Here is a 23,378-nt window from a genome sequence, read left to right as displayed (position 1 = left end):
AATTAAATTTACTATTCAAGCTTCCGCACATCTCTACAGAATCTGAGACCGAACTCAGAAATTTACAGCGGGAGATTAATAGCTGCATTTCAGCTTTACAAATACATGGCATCAATGTAGATAGCTGGGATGCCATTTTTACGTATTTGTGTTCAATCCGACTACCGGACTATACACTATCGCTTTGGGAACAATCTCTGGATTCGGATTCAGAGATCTCAAAATGGGTCGAGTTAGACAAGTTTCTAACCAAACGGGTTAAAACTCTTGAGAGAGTATCAAACCTCAAAGGCGAGTTGAGTACTCAACCCAAAATTAAGTCGGCTGATGGTGAAGATCGGATACAAACCTTGCAGTCAAGGATTGGATTCAAACCCCTCAATACCCATCACGCCAAGACAAACCATATCAAATGTAAACTGTGCTCATCTCAATCACACGTTTTGAAAACATGTCAAAGATTCATGGAGATGCAGCCTAACGCACGATTAAATGCTGTCAGAAAACTCCACGTCTGCCTAAACTGTTTATCCGACTCACATGAAGTCAAAAATTGTAAAAGTCTGTTTAATTGTTCCAAATGTAAACAGAGACATCACTCTCTGATTCACCGGGATCAGAGTGAGGGAATAGCTCAGACATCTGACAGCACAGACGCTACTGAGATTTCTACTAAATCTCATGTGGCCTCTATTAAGGCTGAGTAAAAGTACACGAAATTTATGTTTATTAAAAATGAATTTTGTTTGTATTTTCACAATTTTACCAACGGAAATATAATACAAATGTTTCACAATTTAATTCCAATAAAAATAAGTGGCGAACAGGGCGGCGAAAATCCTGTTCCGATTTGCTGGAGCTGGCGATCGAGTTCTCGGGGATGGAGGTCGAAAGGTCTAATCGCGGTAGAGTAGCGGCGCAGTGTCTATTCGAAGCGAATTTTAATGTGCGGCTTGTGTGGCTCGAAATGTTCAGAACGAATATGATGTAGCGCTCTGGATGGTTGAGGATTCGAATTAACGCGCACAGGATCGGTGAAATGTTTTTTGTAGAGTAGCGTGAGGCGTTATCGCGGCGCAGTGTATCGAACGAATTATGAGTGACGAATGTATCAAAACCGATTGTTGATGTCCGGCTTGTTTAGATCGAGCGTTCCCGTTGTCCATTTCTTTTGTTGGTTGGGTTGGGGAACAGCTGTTGTGTGGTGTGTTGTAATGCCATCAGCTGTGGTGACTTGCGATGTAGCATTAGGATGCGCCAGTTATACCGAGTAGAGGGGGTGGATGCTTAACTCATTTAAACAAAGGCCAATATTTCAAATGTGCCTATCAGTCGAAGCATGCTCTTAGGTACAGCCATGGTGACCATATGTCACAACGAGAGCACCTTCACTGTCAGAGCCCTGATTGATTCGGGATCTGAAGCCACCTTCGTAAGCAATAGTCTGCAAAAACGCTTACATCTGGCAACCAAAAGGGTCAGCGCGCGAGTTTCAGGATTGAATAATACCGTATCAGGACGAGTTCAATCGGTATGCTCGATCACAATTGGCTCGCCCCGTAACAAAAGTTTGAAACTAGAAGCGGAAGCTTTGGTACTGCCACAATTGACTGAACTGCTTCCATCCAGATCAATTAACTCTTCGATTGTAAAAAGGTTACCCAACATCCCCTTAGCGGATAATAATTTCTATACGAGTCAAAAGGTTGACTTGTTGATCGGAGCGGATTTTTACCCGAAAATCATTCTAAATGGGGTAAAATCGAAAATCTTCGGATCCCTCGTAGCACAACGTACAGTTCCCTCCGAAGAAACAAAAATAAATGGCAAAGGCGACAGACAAAATTCAACAATAACACAAAATCATTTTTGTAAAGTAAATAATACTAATTTTATATTTACTCAACAGAAACAACATCAGCAGAAGCACCAGCTACAACGGAATCAAAGTAACGATGATGGCGAAACAAATGATGCGCCCGGCTCATCGAATCACACCGATACGCATGGTAGCGTTGGTGTGCCGACACTGCCTACAGCAGCGCTATCTCTGTCAGCAACATCCGTAGGCAGCACACCGCCGAGCAGCGCTGAAGCGACAAATACCAACAATTTCGCTTATTACATGGGCGCCGCTGAAACGGTGGCAGCAACGGCTGTCACAGCTGCAACGCACCGACATGCTGTCGCAGCAACGCCACCACTACCACCCCCATCACAATCGTTGCCGCCATCATCAGCTGTGGCGGCCTCATCAGCAACAGCGCACTATCCACCACCACACCAGCAACACTATGCCACGAGCAACGCATCGGATGCCTTTCACCACCAGCAGATGCATCTACAGCTACAACAACCACTACCACCCCCATCACAATCGTTGCCGCCATCATCAGCTGTGGCGGCCTCATCAGCAACAGCGCACTATCCACCACCACACCAGCAACACTATGCCACGAGCAACGCATCGGATGCCTTTCACCACCAGCAGATGCATCTACAGCTACAACAACAATACGAGCAGCATTATCAACTGCAAACAGCCTATAATCACCAGCAACAGCAGGCGCCGCCGTCGCAATCGCAGCAAGAAGACTCGAGTCGTCTCGCCGACTTCGGCATGCTGGTAACTTCCTTTCGGATTGGCGGCATGGCAACGAACGACTGAGACTCGATTCGTCTCAGCGACATTGTCCGGACCGAACCAGACTCGATTCGTCTCGTCGGCCACCCCATCCAAAGCGAAGGCGTGGACGAGACGCTCGACGTCAAGCAGATGCACGCCGTATCATCAAAGATAGGCAAGCAGCACTACGGACGTTTACTCCCGGCTCATGTTGCTCGGGTTACAACCAGCGGCAATGGGCCAACTCATCGCCCAAAATACGTCGCCGGGATATATCATATCCGGCGTCATCTAACATCGGCACAATAAAGTGCACTGGCTGTCAACGCCTCTCACATTCACCACTTACCCAGGATCGAGTTAGACTCGAGTCGTCTCGCCGACCTCGGAAGGTGGTGACTTTTATGCAAATTGGCGGCATGGCAATGACCGACTGGGGTTCGATTCATCTCAGCGGCATTTCCCGGACCGAACCAGACTCGATTCGTCTCGTCGGCCACCCCATCTGCAAAGAAGACGTGGAAGAGGAAGCGCAGGAGCCAGATAGTTAAGTTAGTTTTAAGTAATTGATTGTAAACTGCATTTGCAGTAATACTGCAAGGCGGGGAGAATGTTGACGCCGCCCCCGCCCAATTTCTTTGCCACGTCTGTATCGGCAGAGCAATCTTTTCTTTTTCTCTTTGCGAAGTTTTAATTCGCGCGCAACTAAACACTAACTAAATAGTTGCGCGCTCTCTCCTTTTGCGACATCCTAGCGATACAGACGTAGGTAAGTGGTTGTCCAATTTATTATATTAAATTTACATATATTATATGAAACTTTTTGGTTTTTATTTAACATTTGTGGAATAATTGCGCCGACCGTTTCCCGGAGCGAGCACCGTGCTCCACCACCCGAATTATCGGTATACGTATATATAAAGTTGTTTAGATAACGATCCTTTGGTTGACGTTTTACAACTTAAGGTATTTTCCTGACTTTTGATTCTAGCAAGTTGTAATAATATAAAATGTTCGGTTGTATCCGAACTGAGCCCTTTCTTAACTGTTTTATATTGAAATCATTGAGTTTGCCGGCGATGCTCCAGCATCAGCTAAAGGTTGGATCTTAAGTTATTTTGCTTCGTAATTTGAAACCACCACGGCTTTGCAAAGTCAAAAGATTTGTCATCAAAAAATTAAACCTTATCGAAGCCAGAATTTTGAATGACAATTTCTGTGGCGAAAATGTATTGCTACCACGAATCTATGATTCTTGTGCCAATTGAATTTAAACGCACTTATTTTACACTTAGAGTTACATTCGCTAAGACGATGAATAAGTCACAAGGTTTGTTTGTTTCTGGCTTATTTTTAGGCACACCATGTTTTTCCCTCTTTCAATTATTATTACATCTCATACACACTTACAAGTATATACTTTCTTGAAAATTACGTATAAAAAAATAACACCTAAAACTAATCGAATACTATGTTTCTTCCAGATTTACCAGGGACGATAACTGCGTAATTGAAAAGTCTGACCGCTTCCTCGTACGACATCTTAAATATCTCTGGTAAGCCTATTCTGATTATCTATCGTAGTTTCGCTTAGGCAGTCAATTACTAGCAACGTTTCGTTGATGGTAGTTTAATTTGCTTTGGTATTATGGTTGGCAGACAATATTTTTTATCAGATGTATTTAGACGAGAATTAACCTTAAAATTTATTTGCTTAAATTCCCTGAATGTAGGGTGTTGACAGTCAGAATTTTAACGCCATCGACTGTGAAATTAAGATCCTGTTTGTATTCCTTCGTCAATTTCGTTAATATGGTCGCTATGAATTTATTAGGCTTTTGACAGAAAAAAAGCGAGAAATAAGACCCAATGTTTTGATGGTATGAAAATTTGGTAGTTTTGCAACAGATTTGCTGGGCATTTGGGAATTAAAGGTATCGTCATTTTCGATCACCGCCCTGCTACGCCTACTTCGTGATCAACGCCTTTGCGTGTCAGCATAAACACTGTGAACAATTTTTTTTTTCAAATCCGTTGTATATATCATTACTTAGTGATTAAAGCATTTGCGTGTCAGCATAAAGATTGTAAACCATTTTTTCCCCAAAATCTAAATATACATATCTTATATACTTCCACCATTCATAATAACTTAGTGATTAAGGTATTGAAATATATTAAAAACTACGGTGAAGCATTTGTCGTGTTTAATCTTTCTGAAATAAATCCCAAAGTAAAGAATTAGTATGTATAACCCCGAGCGTTTCTACTCCAAAGAAGGTGAAAGTTCAAAGCGAGTGGTAGGTGCAAGTGTGCAATATTCATGGTCAAAAAAACATTATCGCATGTGAAGCATAGAGTGCAGTTCCAATAAAGTATTAATAATAAACCACTTTAAGAACAGGCCAACAGAGCAGTTACCAAAACCAAAAAACAAAAAAAACTGTTAAAAAAGCAAAGAAAAGAAAAGAAAAAAATCAAACGTGCAATTACCAAAACAACAAAACAAGCCCCATAGATATACATCAGGGTGTTTTTGTGGGGCGGGGTTAGAAAATTGGTCGCATTTAATTGCGGAGTGCCCGATGTACTCGGACATTAGGGATCTGGGTGGTATGGGGATTAGCTGGACTGATGGACGATTAGATGTTAGTGGTGTGATCTCCACTAGTCGGAATACCGAACAGTTAGGGTCGTTTGCGCGTGAATTATTTAAGCGGCGAAGGCGGTTAGCTGGAAGTTAGGGTTTTTAGTTTTTTGTGTGATTGGTGTGTGCAAGTGATGTATGTATGGGGTCCGGCCACCAGACCAGAGCAGTATGGAAGCTCAACTGGTAGTAGTTTCGGCTACGAGGTCTGACCAGAGACTTAATTCTGGTACCACGGGGAGCAGGAGCCCTTGGAGGTAACTCCAGCCTGCTCATGCGGACTGGCCCCTCGGGGAGTATCGTGATGGTTGTGGTTGAAACCCAAATCGCGGGAAGAACTGACTTTGTCAGTTGAATGTGGAGTTGCATTGCAACCGGGTGCCGGACCCAAAGCACGGCAGAGGTTTTAGATGGGCCTCGAACCCTACCAAGGTGGTTAGTGTGTCCATTCCACACTGCCAATTGGTACTGAAAATGCTTAGCATTCTCAGGGCGCTGATCAACGCATTGATTTGATCCGCTGTGCTTTTGAGCGCCGTGGAGTAAGGTTGTCGTCAGCAGGTACCCACGTAAAACACACCGGACGTTGTCCCTATTTACTGGGAGTATTGGGGACTATCGTGGTGGTTGTGGTTTATACCCAAACGCGGGAAGAGTGTTTCGATCACTCAATGTGGAGTTGCATTGCAACCGGGTGCCGGACCCATAGTACGGCAGAGGTTTTAGATGGGCCTCGAACCCTACCAAGGTGGTTAGTGTGTCCATTTCACACTGCCAATTGATACAGAAAATGCATAGCATTCTCAGGGCGCTGATCAACGCATTGATTTGATCCGTTGTACTTTTGAGTACCGTAGAGTAAGGTTGTCGTCAGCAGGTACCTACGTAAAACACACCGGACGTTGTCCCTATCTACTATCTAGCGAAACCACAGCCAAGGGAACGGGCTTGGAATAATTAGCGGGGAAAGAAGACCCTGTTGAGCTTGACTCTAGTCTGGCAGTGTAAGGAGACATAAGAGGTGTAGCATAGATAGGAGATACATAATTTCGGTTATATATCAACAATGAAATACCACTACTCTTATTGTTTCCTTACTAACTTGATTAAGTGGAACGTGTATCATTGCTTAGCCATTATATGGGTATATTTATATATCTTATGGTATTGGGTTTTGATGCAAGCTTCTTGATCAAAGTACCACGAGTTTTTTATATAATTGTAAACTTATTTTAATGAAATGATAGCATTTCGGTGTTATTATTATAATTAAAATTTGGTATAACTCCAACACTCAGGTATAATCCAATTCAAGGACATTGCCAGGGGCGGTACATCTCTCAAATAATAACGGAGGAGTCCCAAGGCCAGCTCAGTGCGGACAGAAACCACACATAGAGCAAAAGTGCAAATGCAGACTTGATCTCGGTGTTCAGTACACAAAGAGTCAGCAAAAGCTCGGCCTATCGATCCTTTTGGTTTAAAGAGTTTTTAACAAGAGGTGTCAGAAAAGTTACCACAGGGATAACTGGCTTTTAGCGGCCAAGCGTTCATAGCGACGTCGCTTTTTGATCCTTCGATGTCGGCTCTTCCTATCATTGTGAAGCAAAATTCACCAAGCGTTGGATTGTTCACCCATTCAAGGGAACGTGAGCTGGGTTTAGACCGTCGTGAGACAGGTTAGTTTTACCCTACTAATGACAATTGTTATTGCGACAGCATTCCTGCGTAGTACGAGAGGAACCGCAGGTACGGACCAATGGTACAAAACTTGTTCGAGCGAACAGTGGTATGATGCTACGTCCGTTGGATTATGCCTGAACGCCTTTAAGGTCGTATTCGTGCTGGACTTCTTCTTCTTAATTGGCGTAGACACCGCTTATGCGATTATAGCCGAGTCAACAACAGCGCGCCAGTCGTTTCTTCTTTTCGCTACGTGGCGCCAATTGGATATTCCAAGCGAGGCCAGGTCCTTCTCCACTTGGTCCTTCCAACGGAGTGGAGGTCTTCCTCTTCCTCTGCTTCCCGCGGCGGGTACTGCGTCGAATACTTTCAGAGCTGGAGTGTTTTCGTCCATCCGGACAACATGACCTAGCCAGCGTAGCCGCTGTCTTTTAATTCGCTGAGCTATGTCAATGTCGACGTATATCTCGTACAGCTCATCGTTCCATCGAATGCGATATTCGCCGTGGCCAACGCGCAAAGGACCATAAATCTTTCGCAGAACTTTTCTCTCGGAAACTCGCAACGTCGACTCATCTGTTGTTGACATAGTCCAGGCCTCTGCACCATATAGCAGGACGGGAATTATGAGTGACTTATAGAGTTTGGTTTTTGTTTGTCGAGAGAGAACTTTGCTTCTCAATTGCCTACTTAGTCCGAAGTAGCACCTGTTGGCAAGAGTTATCCTACGTTGGATTTCTAGGCTGACATTGTTGGTGGTGTTTACGCTGGTTCCAAGATAGACGAAATTATCTACAACTTCAAAGTTATGACTGTCAACAGTGACGTGAGTGCCAAATCGCGAGTGCGACGACTGTTTGCTTGATGACAGGAGATATTTCGTCTTGCCCTCGTTCACTGCCAGACCCATTTCTTTTGCTTCCTTGTCCAGTCTGGAGAAAGCAGAACTAACGGCGCGGGTGTTGAGGCCGATGATATCAATATCAATATGGACTGCAATGATAAATATGGGGCAAGTGCATTGTATGGCTTCTCTAAACCATTTAAAGTTTATAAATTTTATTTATAAACGACAATGGATTGTGATGCCAATGTTATTTGTAACATAGCAAATGCGGGAGGATTAAATATCACCTGTATGACGCGCTAGTTACTTATTAAAACATTATTTAATACAATGTCAATACCTAGAATCAATTGTAAACGACTTTGGTAACGGGCAAGGTGTTGTAAGTGGTAGATCAGCTGCCATACTGCGATCCGCTGAAGCTTATCCTTTGCTTGATGATTCGATCATACTGTTTATAAATATATATATATATACATATATACTAGAGGACCCGCTTGCGTTTTACTGTGGCTGATACATAGATAGTACCACTAATACCATCTATATGATTTCTATTAGTTAGATTATAAGTATTAGTTAAGGAATAATCGCATTTTTGATGAAGCAACAAAAATGAATCAAAAAACATTTCGTGCGTTAAGAAAGAATTGGTTTTTGGGGAAAAAATACTATTGAATTTGGGTTGTGCATCAGTGAAATCAATCGAGTCCAATCGATTGTCAGCCTGGTGGACTGCATATTAAGAAACGGTTCTCAAGCGTGGAAAGACAAAAAAATCGGCTGGCATGGTTATGGCATCAGTCTTTTGGGATGCCCGTGGTATATTATTCATCGAATGATAAATGAGCCAGTTTTAATTCATTGCATTGTGTATTTGATTGCAGTTCTATTCTACCATTCCCACTATTTAGCAATTTTATTATTTTTCAGGAAGAATCAGTTTGAAATAGTACACATATACATATGTATATTGCATTGCTCTGTGCAATGCTTCGAAAAGGTTTCTGTATATCTCAAATTTTTTATCAACACTTCAGTTATGCCGCTATTTTTTTATGCCAGACCTTTTGCAATTTTAAATTGCATATCAAGATACCCTCTCCAATAGTTAGCAGGTACCCATAGATGTATGAATCACCCAATTTATTACTTAAGAACGAACAACTCTGTCCACAATATAAAAACTTGATCCACAGATGTCGCCTTTTACTTTGGCATCGTTTTGTTTAATGCACGTTTACGTCAATTTAAGGATTGAATATTAGATACTGCGATGGTAGCGCCATCTATCGGTCAAATATTCCAAAACTAACAATTGATTAAAAATGAAAAAATAATTTAAGAAACATTTTCCAGTGAACCAAATTGTAAATCTAAACCATTCTCGAATCTCCTTGAACATACACACAAAATTTCATCAAAATCGGTCCATCCGTTTAGGAGCAGTTCAAATGCAAACACACGGTCAGAAGATTTATATATATAAAGATATACAACGGGTGATTTTTTTGAGGTTAAGATTTTCATGCATTAGTATTTGACAGATCACGTGGGATTTCAGACATGGTGTCAAAGAGAAAGATGCTCAGTATGCTTTGACATTTCATCATGAATAGACTTACTAACGAGCAACGCTTGCAAATCATTGAATTTTATTACCAAAATCAGTTGGCAGAAAATCCGCTTTTTTATCGACAAATTTTGTTCAGCGGTGAGGCTCATTTCTGGTTGAATGGCTACGTAAATAAGCAAAATTGCCGCATTTGGGGTGAAGAGCAACCAGAAGCCGTTCAAGAACTGCCCATGCATCCCGAAAAATGCACTGTTTGGTGTGGTTTGTACGCTGGTGGAATCATTGGACCGTATTTTTTCAAAGATGCTGTTGGACGCAACGTTACGGTGAATGGCGATCGCTATCGTTCGATGCTAACAAACTTTTTGTTGCCAAAAATGGAAGAACTGAACTTGGTTGACATGTGGTTTCAACAAGATGGCGCTACATGCCACACAGCTCGCGATTCTATGGCCATTTTGAGGGAAAACTTCGGACAACAATTCATCTCAAGAAATGGACCCGTAAGTTGGCCACCAAGATCATGCGATTTAACGCCTTTAGACTATTTTTTGTGGGGCTACGTCAAGTCTAAAGTCTACAGAAATAAGCCAGCAACTATTCCAGCTTTGGAAGACAACATTTCCGAAGAAATTCGGGCTATTCCGGCCGAAATGCTCGAAAAAGTTGCCCAAAATTGGACTTTCCGAATGGACCACCTAAGACGCAGCCGCGGTCAACATTTAAATGAAATTATCTTCAAAAAGTAAATGTCATGAACCAATCTAACGTTTCAAATAAAGAACCGATGAGATTTTGCAAATTTTATGCGTTTTTTTTTAAAAAAAAGTTATCAAGCTCTTAAAAAATCACCCTTATAATATGTATATATATATAAAATTTATTGTATATTATTTATACAATATAATAAAAAATATTATATATACAATATAAAAGGAAAATCTAATTTTAAATAATTATTTATTAAATTAGATTAAGTACTTTATATAAGAATATATAATAAATTATATAAAACATATATTTTATATATTATATATTTATAACAGTGTAAAAAGAATCTTCATTTATAATAATAAAAAGAAAAATCTTTGAACGAATAAATATGATTGTTATTAAACAACTATTTTTATAATATACTAGCTGACCCCGCAGCCGTTGTCCTGCGCGAAATTATGTGTTTTGAAATGAAAAGACAAAAATTCATATTTTATTGATACTCATTTATTTGCTATTTGTCTACATTTTTCTTCAATGTAACGCAGCTTGATAAACAAAATTTTTTGGTTTCTATTCCGGTGCGTAAATGTACAGAGAAGATGGTTTTCCAACTCTTGAGCACGCCACGTATATCTGGCCGTGTGAAAAACATAGCATTTTCAAATGTATGCCACCCACTATGCGACTATTCTGTTGATCGTCATTTTAAATTCAATTTTCACTGGAAACGGAATACTTTTGAACCGAAATGGCAAATCATTAGAACTCAAAAGAAATCCGTAGAATCAAGCAATCTGTCCCTTATATTTGATAGGTGCATCACAATCAGATTGCGATGATGCGGTGGCATACCAGGCCTTTCCAAAGAATTTACAAATTCCACTGGTAATTTACGGTGTCGTCTTCATTGTCAGACGATCGATCGATTTGTATGATTGCAAGTCTCCTGGAATTTGACTTTGAATGTCAACAACATAGGTATTTGTGGCAGCTAAGATTGCTCGTATACTCAAGGAATCGTACTTACGACAGTTTGGCCAATGTTCGTATAAACATTCGTGATGAGTCCATCTTTCGTGAATTGATAAACGGCATATGGGATTGATATCAGACCATGGGAAGTATCAATCAGTATTGACCCATTTCCAATTCTTAGCGTATGCAATGTAAAATGTCTTCGGCAATGTAATTTTTGGTCGTATCCCATAACGCGGATTTGAAGGCTGATCATCGTGAAATGTGTGTGAACTTCAGTGGCATTCGTTTTTCGGGTGGATTGTGTAAGTTCATTCTAATGCATTAGTTGAGAACACACCTGGATGTCCATCTACTGGATGACCCTGCTTTCTGCGTAACAATTTCTTCGATGATGCATCCCATGTATAATATCAACGTATTTCGAATAGAGCAATGTTCTCGCAAACGGATCACTGACGGAAGTTGAGAAAAAACTCGCTAATGTTAATTTTGTTGCTGGTGGTGTTTCTGTTGACTGTACTGTATTCTCTGGGTTGAAATAGACTCTTTGGTCATCCCCCAAATTAACTTCGAGACGCACAACAGTTGGAAAACGTTCATGAATTTCAAAAGAAATATCCTACAAAGCACTTTATTTCAGTTCACAGTTGCTTCCTATGCTTCCTATGGTGACGTATTTACAAACGCATTTTATCGATTACACCAAACTACAATTCACATGACTTTTGAATGTGAATTAGACAATAGTGGCGAATATGGTACGACCCATGTGTTGTCAACTTTGATGTGTTGTTAACTTCGATATTTACGCCGATAGAGTGGATATCCATTATTTCCAGCTTGTGTTTCAGAAAAGCACATGGATAATGTTTCGCGCATTTATTGTCAGGCATACAAACCGAAGTGTGATTGTGGTGTCCGCAAGGTCCATGAACCATATTGGTTTTCATCACTTCATATAATACTGGATCTTTCTCTGCATCATTAATTTCCGCAGAAATGAGTTCATCAATTTGATCTGGTGTGACAACTATCCACCATCCAAAGAAGAATATGTACGTGCGATAAGATAAACTCCCTGAAACATCGTAACTGTTGTTTGAAAAGTCGTGCTGTGACATCGTGACGATCACTTGCTTATTGATCCATAATTCCGCACGTATGTCACCGCATCCTGGGAGTACTTCTTGCCTTGCCTTGCCTTTGGCTGCCATACTTTGATGGACCGATATTAGGGCGACCTCTTCGTGGCTTCGTAACAAATTTCAATCTGCAATTGATCTCTTTGTGTGAAACGCACGTAAGGTTTTTACTGAATAATTTTTCTTTTGAATAGCCGGAATAAAAAAGCAAGCGACCGAAATTGAACTATTCAAATAATTTACAAATCAAAATATTGAAAAACAAAACAAACAAAAATTGAAAAAAAATGTTTATGGAAAAAAGATTCTTTTTGGAATTATCCTAAAAAAAAAAGTATTCTCCTTGTTTGGGCGGAGACCTATCCGAATTGGTGGTAATCACCGAAATCGGTCCAGGCGTTCTCTAGTTATAAGCGTAGTAACTAACATCACTTTCTTTTATATATATAGATATTAAGCGATGTGATAAAAACTTGATCCACAGATGTCGCCTTTTACTTTGGCATCGTTTTGTTTAATACACGTTTACGCCAATTTAAGGTTTGAATATTGGATACTGCGATGGTAGCGCCATCTATCGGTCAAACATTCCAAATTTAAAAATTGATTAAAAATGAAAAAATAATTTAAAAAACATTTTCCAGTGGACCAAATTGTAAATATAAACCATTCCCGAATCTCCTTGAACGTACACACAAAATTTCATCAAAATCGGTCCATCCGTTTAGGAGCAATTCCAAGGCAAACACACGGTCAGAAGATTTATATATATAAAGATACCCTAAAAAGTAAAATGTATAGAAATTAAATATATATAAATATAAATTGGGTATATGTTATATTAAGTGTTTAAGAGAATCATTAAATGAAAATAAAAATATTATAAACGCAAAATACTTTGTTTTCTTAAATATTTATTATTTTTGAAGGTAAAAAGTATAAGTGTTGTGATTCTTATTAAACAACTATTATATAATATACAAATAAAAAAGCATATATTATATATTTAGTAATACAAAACGATATAGTATATTTTAATAAATGTTTAATAGAATTATAACATCAAACTAAGAATTTGAACTCAAAATACTTTGTTCACAACAATTATTGTTGAAAGCAAAGTATAAGTGTTGTGATTCCATCCAGTCATACAAAACGATGGCATGGAGTATTTATAATAAATATTTGAGATAATCATAACACAAAACTAAGTATTTTTACGCAAAATACAAAATGGTTTAAATGTTGTAAATTTCATTTGACAAATATTATAATATACATACCAACACTAACACTTTGTTTTCCTCAATATTTATTATTTGAAGGCAAAGTATAAGTGTTGTGATTCTTATTAAACTATTATAATATACAAATAAAAAAAGCATATATATAGTAACACAAAACGATATAGTATATTATAATAAATGTTTAAGAGAATTATAAGTGTTGTGATTCCATTATAATATACAAATAAAATCATATATATAGTCATACAAAACGGTGGGTATGGTATATTATAATAAATATTTGACATAATAATAACACAAAACTAATTATTTTTACGCAAAATACAAAATGGTGTAAATGTTGCAAATCTCATTTGACAAATATTATAATATACCAAAAGTAATATAGAAATACAAATAAAAGAATATAGTTTAAAAAGTTATACAGGTAAATTATTTTCATATGAGTATTAACTTTATAAAGTCGTATAAGTCAAAAAGTCATACAAGTAATTAATTTTCATATAAGTATTAAGTGTAAAAGTCATATAAGTATTAAGTTTATATAAGTCAAGAAGTCATATAAGTAATAAATTTTCATATTAGTATTAAGTATAAAAGTCATATAAGTATTTAGTTTATAAAGTCATGTAAGTAATAAATTTTCATATAAGTATTAAGTTTATATAAGTCAAGAAGTCATATAAGTAATAAATTTTCATATAAGTATTAAGTATAAAAGTCATATAAGTAATAAGTTTAAAAGTCATACAGGTAAATAATTTTCATATAAGTATTAAGTGTAAAAGTCATATAAGTATTAAGTTTATAAAGTCATGTAAGTAATAAATTTTCATATAAGTATTAAGTATAAAAGTCATATAAGTATTAAGTTTAAAAAGTCATGTAAGTAATAAATTTTCATATAAGTATTAAGTTTATATAAGTCAAGAAGTCATATAAGTAATAAATTTTCATATAAGTATTAAGTATAAAAGTCATATAAGTAATAAGTTTAAAAGTCATACAGGTAAATAATTTTCATATAAGTATTAAGTGTAAAAGTCATATAAGTAATAAGTTTATAAAGTCATGTAAGTAATAAATTTTCATATAAGTATTAAGTTTATATAAGTCAAGAAGTCATATAAGTAATAAATTTTCATATAAGTATTAAGTATAAAAGTCATATAAGTAATAAGTTTAAAAGTCATACAGGTAAATAATTTTCATATAAGTATTAAGTGTAAAAGTCATATAAGTAATAAGTTTATAAAGTCATGTAAGTAATAAATTTTCATATAAGTATTAAGTATAAAAGTCATATAAGTAATAAGTTTAAAAGTCATACAAGTAGATAATTTTCATATAAGTATTAAGTGTAAAAGTCATATAAGTAATAAGTTTAAAAGTCATACAGGTAAATAATTTTCATATAAGTATTAAGTGTAAAAGTCATATAAGTAATAAGTTTGAAAGTCATACAGGTAAATAATTTTTCATATAAGTATTAAGTTTATAAAGTCATGTAAATAATAAATTTTCATATAAGTAATAAATTTTCAAAAAAAAAAAACAGAGTGCAAAAATACTTTTGATGTTATAAGTTTGCTTATAACCATAGATAGCTCTGAAAATCATATAAATTACCTGTGGATATTTGAGTTTGTAAATTTTAAATGGGTCAAAGTAAATTTTCCATACGATTTCGGGTTGGTGAGGTCAACGTGGCAGCAAACATTTATAACAAATCTGCACAAATTTTTTCAAATTGACATGACTGAAAGACTAACTTAAGCGAAAGCATTTGCCAAAGATGTTTTCATTAATCAAGAACGAAAGTTAGAGGTTCGAAGGCGATCAGATACCGCCCTAGTTCTAACCATAAACGATGCCAGCTAGCAATTGGGTGTAGCTACTACTATGGCTCTCTCAGTCGCTTCCCGGGAAACCAAAGCTTTTGGGCTCCGGGGGAAGTGTGGTTGCAAAGCTGAAACTTAAAGGAATTGGCGGAAGGGCACCACCAGGAGTGGAGCCTGCGGCTTAATTTGACTCAACACGGGAAAACTTACCAGGTCCGAACATAAGCGTGTAAGACAGATTGATAGCTCTTTCTCGAATCTATGGGTGGTGGTGCATGGCCGTTCTTAGTTCGTGGAGTGATTTGTTTGGTTAATTCCGATAACGAACGAGACTCAAATATATTAAATAGATGCTTTCAGGATTATGGTGTTGAAGCTTATATAGCCTTCATTCATGCGTTCATCTTGAATGGAAAGGTTTGAATGTGTTTATATAAGTGGAGTCGTACCTGTTGGTTTGTCCCATTATAAGGACACTAGCTTCTTAAATGGACAAATTGCGTCTAGCAGTAACGAGATTGAGCAATAACAGGTCTGTGATGCCCTTAGATGTCCTGGGCTGCACGCGCGCTACAATGAAAGTATCAACGTGTATTTCCTAGACCGAGAGGTCCGGGTAAACCGCTGAACCACTTTCATGCTTGGGATTGTGAACTGAAACTGTTCACATGAACTTGGAATTCTTAGTAAGTGTGAGTCATTAACTCGCATTAATTACGTCCCTGCTCTTTGTACACACCGCCCGTCGCTACTACCGATTGAATTATTTAGTGAGGTCTCCGGACGTGATCACTGTGACGCCTTGTGTTTCACCGTTGTTTCGCAAAAGTTGACCGAACTTGATTATTTAGAGGAAGTAAAAGTCGTAACAAGGTTTCCGTAGGTGAACCTGCGGAAGGATCATTATTGTGTTCCTATCCGAAAAAAAATATATATATATATAAAAAAAAAACAAAACAAAAGAAGAAAAAAAAGAATAAAAAAGAAAAAAAAAATATAATTAATTAATAATAAAATATATTTTTTTTTTTCTTTTTGTTCTTTTCATTCGATATGTTTTGAATTATTGATAATTATTATATAAATCCATGGGTACATCAATAATTCGTATAAAACATATTTGAGTGTTTTTCTTTTTTTTCTTTGTTTTTTACTCCTTGTAATGCATTATGAACAGTATATTATACATATATTGGGAATTTCGCATACATTGTATTTGAACGGTAAAAAACCTTTAAACATATATAGCTGTACTTATTATTATAAAAATGATAAGTTAATTTGTTCACATTAACGTGCAATTCCTTTTTTATGGTTATTTTCTATTTGTGTTTAAGTATATGTTATATACATGTGTCATATACGTTAGTATAAGTATATGTTATATACATATCATATACGTAGTATAGTATATAAATATACTCTGGTCTGTTTTTATTCAAGAAGTTGTGGTAAATGCACAAATAAAAGAGAATAACTAAAAACTGGTATTGCTGTTTTTGTTGACCTAAGACATGCGCAGCTTGCAAATGTTTGGGTTTAAAATTACAATTTATTGAAAGATGTGTTGGAATTTTATTTTAAAAATTTGTTATAAATATTATTATTATTCTTTCAATAAATTAAAAACTCTTGACTTTGAATCAAAAAACACAAAAAATTTTTACTCTAAGCGGTGGATCACTCGGCTCATGGGTCGATGAAGAACGCAGCAAACTGTGCGTCATCGTGTGAACTGCAGGACACATGAACATCGACATTTTGAACGCATATTGCGGTCCATGCTGTTATGTACTTTAATTAATTTTAAAGTGCTGCTTGGACTACATATGGTTGAGGGTTGTAAGACTATGCTAAATTAGTTGCTTATTCTTTTAGTTAATTAAAAGAATTTAAGCATATGGTATATTATTAGATTGTATTTTCCAATCCATAATATTAGTAGCATAAAAAGAAATATATACAATATATTCTTGAATACCTCATATTTGAACGAAATTTTATAATAAATGAGAATCTTAGTATTCCCAAAATAAACAAAAAAATTTCAATATTATTTAAAATATATTTAAATAAATACATTACGAGGACAGTCTAGCATAAAATATATTATTTGTGGCCTAGACCTTAAGTCCCTAAATGGTATTTATTTAAAAAGTGGAGGTTGAGTGATTTAAAATATATATTTTAATAATATGAAATGTATTAATAATTTGAATTGGGATGAAAAGATTTTATGTTTATTATTAGAAATTTATAAGGGAACTGTGGAACGGCATTTCAAACTCTTTACGTACAGCTGCAACCGAAACCATTGGTTTTCGGAAAGTGCAAACGACGAGGTACGACGAGGAGTGCCGTGTCGCAGCGGAGAGAAAACAGGCTGCCTACCTCGCAACGTTACGATCGACAACAACACGTGCGGGATGGGATAGATACCGAGAGTTGAGGAGGGAAGCGAGACGCATTTGCAGACAGAAGAAGTAAGAGGCCGAAATGCGTGAGTACGAACAGCTCGATAAGCTGGCCGACATGGGTAATGCTCGAAAATTCTACGAAAAGATGCGGCGACTTACAGAAGGTTTCAAGACCGGAGCATACTTTTGTAGAACCCCCCAAGGTGATCTAGCCACCGATGTCCAGAGCATACTTAAATTATGGAGGGAACACTTCTCCAGCCTGCTGAATGGCAGTGTACGCACAACACCAGGAGAAGGCGAACCCGATACCCCAATCGATGACGATGGAGCAGGCGTTCCATTGCCCGACCATGAAGAAGTTCGAATAGCAATTGCCCTACTGAAAAATAACAAAGCGGCAGGGGCCGATGGATTGCCGGCCGAGCTATTCAAATACGGCGGCGAAGAGCTGATAAGGTGCATGCATCAGCTTCTTTGCAAAATATGGTCGGACGAAAGTATGCCCAACGATTGGAATTTAAGTGTGCTATGCCCAAACCATAAAAAAGGAGACCCCACAATCTGCGCCAACTACCGTGGGATTAGCCTCCTCAACATCGCATATAAGGTTCTGTCGAGCATATTGTGTGAAAGATTAAAGCCCACCGTCAACAAGCTGATTGGACCTTATCAGTGTGGCTTCAGACCTGGTAAATCAACAACCGACCAGATATTCACCATGCGCCACATCTTGGAAAAGACCCGTGAAAGGAGAATCGACACTCACCACCTATTCGTCGATTTCAAAGCTGCTTTCGACAGCACGAAAAGGAGCTGCCTTTATGCCGCGATGTCTGAATTTGGTATCCCCGCAAAATTAATACGGCTGTGTAAACTGACGTTGAGCAACACGAAAAGCTCCGTCAGGATCGGGAAGGACCTCTCCGAGCCGTTCGATACCAAATGAGGTTTCAGACAAGGCGACTCCCTATCGTGCGACTTCTTCAATCTGCTGCTGGAGAAAATTATTCGAGCTGCAGAACTTAATCGAGCAGGTACAATCTTTTATAAGAGTGTACAGCTGCTGGCGTATGCCGATGATATTGATATCATCGGTCTCAACACCCGCGCCGTTAGTTCTGCTTTCTCCAGACTGAACAAGGAAGCAACGCAAATGGGTCTGGCAGTGAACGAGGGCAAGACGAAATATCTCCTGTCATCAAACAAACAGTTGTCACACTCGCGACTTGGCTCCCACGTCACTGTTGACAGTCATAACTTTAAGTTGTAGATAATTTCGTCTATTTAGGAACCAGCATTAACACCACCAACAATGTCAGCCTGGAAATCCAACGCAGGATTACTCTTGCCAACAGGTGCTACTTCGGACTGAGTAGGCAATTGAAAAGTAAAGCCCTCTCTCGACGAACAAAAGCCAAACTCTATAAGTCGCTCATAATTCCCGTCCTGCTATATGGTGCAGAGGCTTGGACGATGACAACAACCGATGAGTCGACGTTGCGAGTTTTCGAGAGAAAAGTTCTGCGAAAGATTTATGGTCCTTTGCGCGTTGGCCACGGCGAATATCGCATTCGATGGAACGATGAGCTGTACGAGATATACGACGACATTGACATAGTTCAGCGAATTAAAAGACAGCGGCTACGCTGGCTAGGTCATGTTGTCCGAATGGATGAAAACACTCCGGCTCTGAAAGTATTCGACGCAGTACCCGCCGCGGGAAGCAGAGGAAGAGGAAGCCCTCCACTCCGTTGGAAGGACCAAGTGGAGAAGGACCTGGCTTCGCTTGAAATATCCAATTGGCGCCACGTAGCGAAGAGAAGAAACGACTGGCGCGCTATTGTTGACTCGGCTATAATCGCGTAAGCAGTGTCTACGCCAGTAAAGAAGAAGAAGAAGACTGGCAGCCATCGGGGGACATATAAAACCTCCGCACAATAACCACCACAAAAAAAAATTATTTTTTTTCCATGTAATTTAAATGGAAAACAGAAAATTTGAAATAGGCACCTCTTAATATTAATATTAGGAGCTCATCTTTTAGGTGACTTTTTTTTTTACACATTTTCGAAAGTTTTGAGCCTATTTTTCAGTTGAAAAGAAAAGGTTGCCTCAGAATGGCACACTCTAATATATATGTTAAAAAGTTAAAATCTAAATTGAAACGAATTGTGCGGTTACAATTATAATTGTGTAAAATTTAGAATACCGTCCCAGCAAGGCCGTATCTAGGGGGGGGGGATGGCCGGGATCAATCCCCCCCCGAAATTAATGCGATTAAATTTTTTTTATAATGTAAATATGCTTAATTGTATTTTTTAGAAGCATAGAAATCATGTAAAAAGTTAGTCTCAATTATTATTTGTATCTACTATGTATGTATATGCTTTACTACTGAACTAACGACAATCTTTATAGATAGGTACGCATATATTTTGTGGCACGCTTGCTTTATCGTTTTTATTTTTATGAAATTTTAATGTACGGTACTTTTTTTGCTTAAGGACAACGCTGTACTAGACAAATTGAACGCTCTAATGGGGACGCATATTTTGTTTTGTTTCATTTTCGCTTGCAACTTTGGTAAGCCGTAGTTCAGACACGGCAACTTTGTTGCTCATTTTCGGCAATTCCTCTTTTGGAATTGCCCATCGCGTTCACACACAGCAACTCCATCCCATGTATTTGTTTTTGTAGGCTGTGAAGCAAGAGTACTAAAATACTAAGAAGAGTGAAGTGCTGAACACAATACGACGATAGACGACAAACGACATCTGTCAAATATTAAAATACACACGTTCCTATGGACACTGTTATTTTGACGACGACACGACTACAACGACAGTTGTCGTTCTCGCTAACTTCAATATTCTCCTATATTTGCCAACGACAGTAGGACGACAGTAGAGTTGACAGTAGAATGGAAGATAGAGAGATGAGAAAGAGTGGATGCCACTAATATGTAAAATGTAAAATTATTCACAGCTCTAACAAACTTGACGTTATTTTACAAATAAAAGCATAAAATAGCTCTATTATAGCTCTATTTTACCATTTGTAATAACAATTGATAATTTAAAACAAATTAGTTTACCTATTTACTTATTTTTTGCATAAACAATTTCACTTTGAACAAAATATTAAAATTTCATTGAAGTGAAAGGTATTAGTATGGCCACAACGAAATTGTGTACATGCAAAATGGACAACTGCGTTGTCTTGTCTACATGCCGGCCATTGTTATGTTGCTGCATTCTTACGAATGTTCATGTAGTAAGATGCACAACGCCATTTTCAGTTCACTGTCGTTCTGTCGTGTCGTGTCGTAAGCATTGTAAACAGCATATGAGAACACAAAGCGAATTGCCCGAGCACGAGCAACTCGGTGCCCTTCCCCTTTCCTCGTCGCTCTCTCTCCCACAAAGTACGAATTGCCGCAACAAAAGTTGCATGCAAGTTTGTTTTGCCATTTCCTTCTTTGTAAATTTTAATAACGGTTCTTATTTCGCGCATATGATCACATATTTAATCAATTTTGTCACTTTTGAAGTGCGTTTAACAGTGGCAAGTTCGTTATAGTTAATTTGGTTAATAATATTGTTAAGTTTGCTTGAATAAATAAAAAGTTTAAGTTTATTTTATTGATTAGGTAAGTAAAGTGCAATGTTATGTTGTTAGAAAGAAGTTGTGTTGTATTCGTAGGTATACTAAATTTTTTTTAAATAGTTTTGTGATGTCGAAGCGTTCAAGCAACAACACACTTTTCAAATACTTGGAAAAAAACAAAAAAATGATGATAGTGCTAAGGAACCAGAACCAGATCAGTGTTCATCAGTGTCTACTGATAGCTCAACTCCTATTATTCATGTCGCCGCCACTACCAGTTCTTCTGGAGACGAAACTACGTTTAACCCGCTTGACAAATTGGTTTTAGGATCTTATGCTAATTCAAAACAAAAAATTGATGATGAACTAAAATATGCGTTATTGAAAAAATCCTGGGTACCAGAGAAATCTTACAAATTCCCAATCACAGACGACAAAAGACATTTGAAATTTCAGCACAAATGATTCGATCAATTCTCCTGGCTGGTCTATACCTTAAAAAAGCCTGAAGGTGCTTTGTGCAAGATTTGCGTTTTATTTGCAGCTGAATGTGCTGGGAAGGGTGCACACCAAAAACTGAGCTTATTGGTTGTGAAGCCATTAAACAAGTGGAAAGACGCGATCGCGGATTTTAAGCGGCATGAGCAAAGCAAGTATCATCAAGACTGCACATTATTTGCTGATAATTTTATAAGCGTATATGAAAAAAAACAAATAGACATAAGGAGTCAACTAGACATCGCGCGATCCGCTATGATTGCCAAAAATAGGAAAAAACTGGTTCCCATTGTTGAAACCATTAAGCTGTGTGGACGACAAGAATTATCATTAAGAGGAACTTGCGATTTCGGATGTATCAAATTCAATGAGTCTGAACCAGATATTAATGATGGTAATTTTCGAGCTATATTACGTATGCGTCATAAATGTGGCGATATAGATTTGAAGCAACATGATGAAACTTTGCAGTTAAATGCTACATATTATAGTCCAACTATACAAAATGAATTGATTTCTGTTTGTGGTGAAATAATTCAAAAACAACTGGTGACGGCTATTAATAATGCTAAGAGTTTTTCCTTGCTGGCTGATGAAACAACGGATATGTCACGACAGGAACAAATGTCCATCTGTGTAAGATACACCGAGCTCCACAACAATGTTTATATCGTACGAGAAGATTTTCTTACATTTGTTACTGTTGAAAGCACAACAGGAGCTTCTTTAGCTCAAACAATTCTGGAAAGTTTACACAATATGCAAATTGACTGCAATTATTTAGTTGGACAAGGCTACGATGGTGCTGCAAGCATGAAAGGCAATGTGAATGGTGTACAGGCAATAATCCGAGAAAAATATCCTGAAGCTCTCTATGTGCACTGCAGCTCTCATTCGCTAAATTTAGCTTTGTGTCACTCATGCCAAATTCAACCCATCAGAAATGCAATTGGCATTATAAAATCAATAGGGCTCTTTTTCAAATCCTCCGCCAAACGAACAAATTGTTTAACAGAATATATTAAACAAAATATGCCAGAAACAAAATGGAGAACATTAACTGCAATGTGCGAGACCCGATGGGTTGAAAACCATGATGGGCTGCTAAGGTTTAAAGAGATTTTTAAAGCGATTGTTGGTGCATTAGAAGAATTAAGTGGTAATAGCGATTGCGATACTTCATCAAAAGCATTTTCTTTTATAAGATCAATATCAACTAGCTAGTTCGTGATAAGCTTGTGCTGCCTAAATTGTATATTTGCATATACCTTACCATTATGCAAAACTCTTCAAACAACTTCATGCGACCTAGCGGCTGCTGTACAGCACGTCGATCTCATTATAAACAATTTTAAAAATATGCGTACAAACTCAGAAACAGAGTTCGTAGATATTTTTAAAGATGCTGAGAACTTGCTTGAGTTTCTGGGTGAAACAATAGCGTTGCCTCGAATAACTGGGCGACAGCAAAACCGCGCAAACATAGTTGAAAAAGATCCAAAAAAATACTAGCGAATAACCATTTTACTTCCACTTTTAGATGATTTCAT

At 37.7% G+C, this 23,378-nt stretch overlaps 2 protein-coding genes and 1 non-coding gene across 3 annotated transcripts; all 3 read left to right on the top strand.

The window, feature by feature from the left end:
* The first annotated feature begins 223 nt into the window (after nucleotides 1-223).
* Nucleotides 224-4,136, top strand: LOC125779243 (uncharacterized). Its single transcript, XM_049459880.1, has 3 exons — nucleotides 224-232; nucleotides 1,910-2,603; nucleotides 4,111-4,136. Exons 1-3 carry the CDS (start codon nucleotides 224-226, stop codon nucleotides 4,134-4,136), a joined length of 729 nt encoding a protein of 242 aa, XP_049315837.1.
* A 12,832-nt stretch (nucleotides 4,137-16,968) lies between these two features.
* LOC125779889 (5.8S ribosomal RNA) lies at nucleotides 16,969-17,147 on the top strand. Its single transcript, XR_007423452.1, has one exon. It is a non-coding gene; the product is annotated as a 5.8S ribosomal RNA (ribosomal RNA).
* A 4,936-nt stretch (nucleotides 17,148-22,083) lies between these two features.
* On the top strand, nucleotides 22,084-23,052 carry LOC125779242 (zinc finger MYM-type protein 1-like). The gene has a single exon (XM_049459879.1). It carries the CDS (start codon nucleotides 22,084-22,086, stop codon nucleotides 23,050-23,052), a length of 969 nt encoding a protein of 322 aa, XP_049315836.1.
* Nucleotides 23,053-23,378: the final 326 nt, after the last annotated feature.

Source organism: Bactrocera dorsalis, chromosome 6 (genome assembly GCF_023373825.1).
Source record: "Bactrocera dorsalis isolate Fly_Bdor chromosome 6, ASM2337382v1, whole genome shotgun sequence".
NCBI classification, from domain to species: Eukaryota; Metazoa; Arthropoda; class Insecta; order Diptera; family Tephritidae; genus Bactrocera; species Bactrocera dorsalis.
The sequence above is the reverse complement of the archived record's forward strand: the minus strand, read 5'-3'. Positions and strand labels throughout refer to the sequence as shown.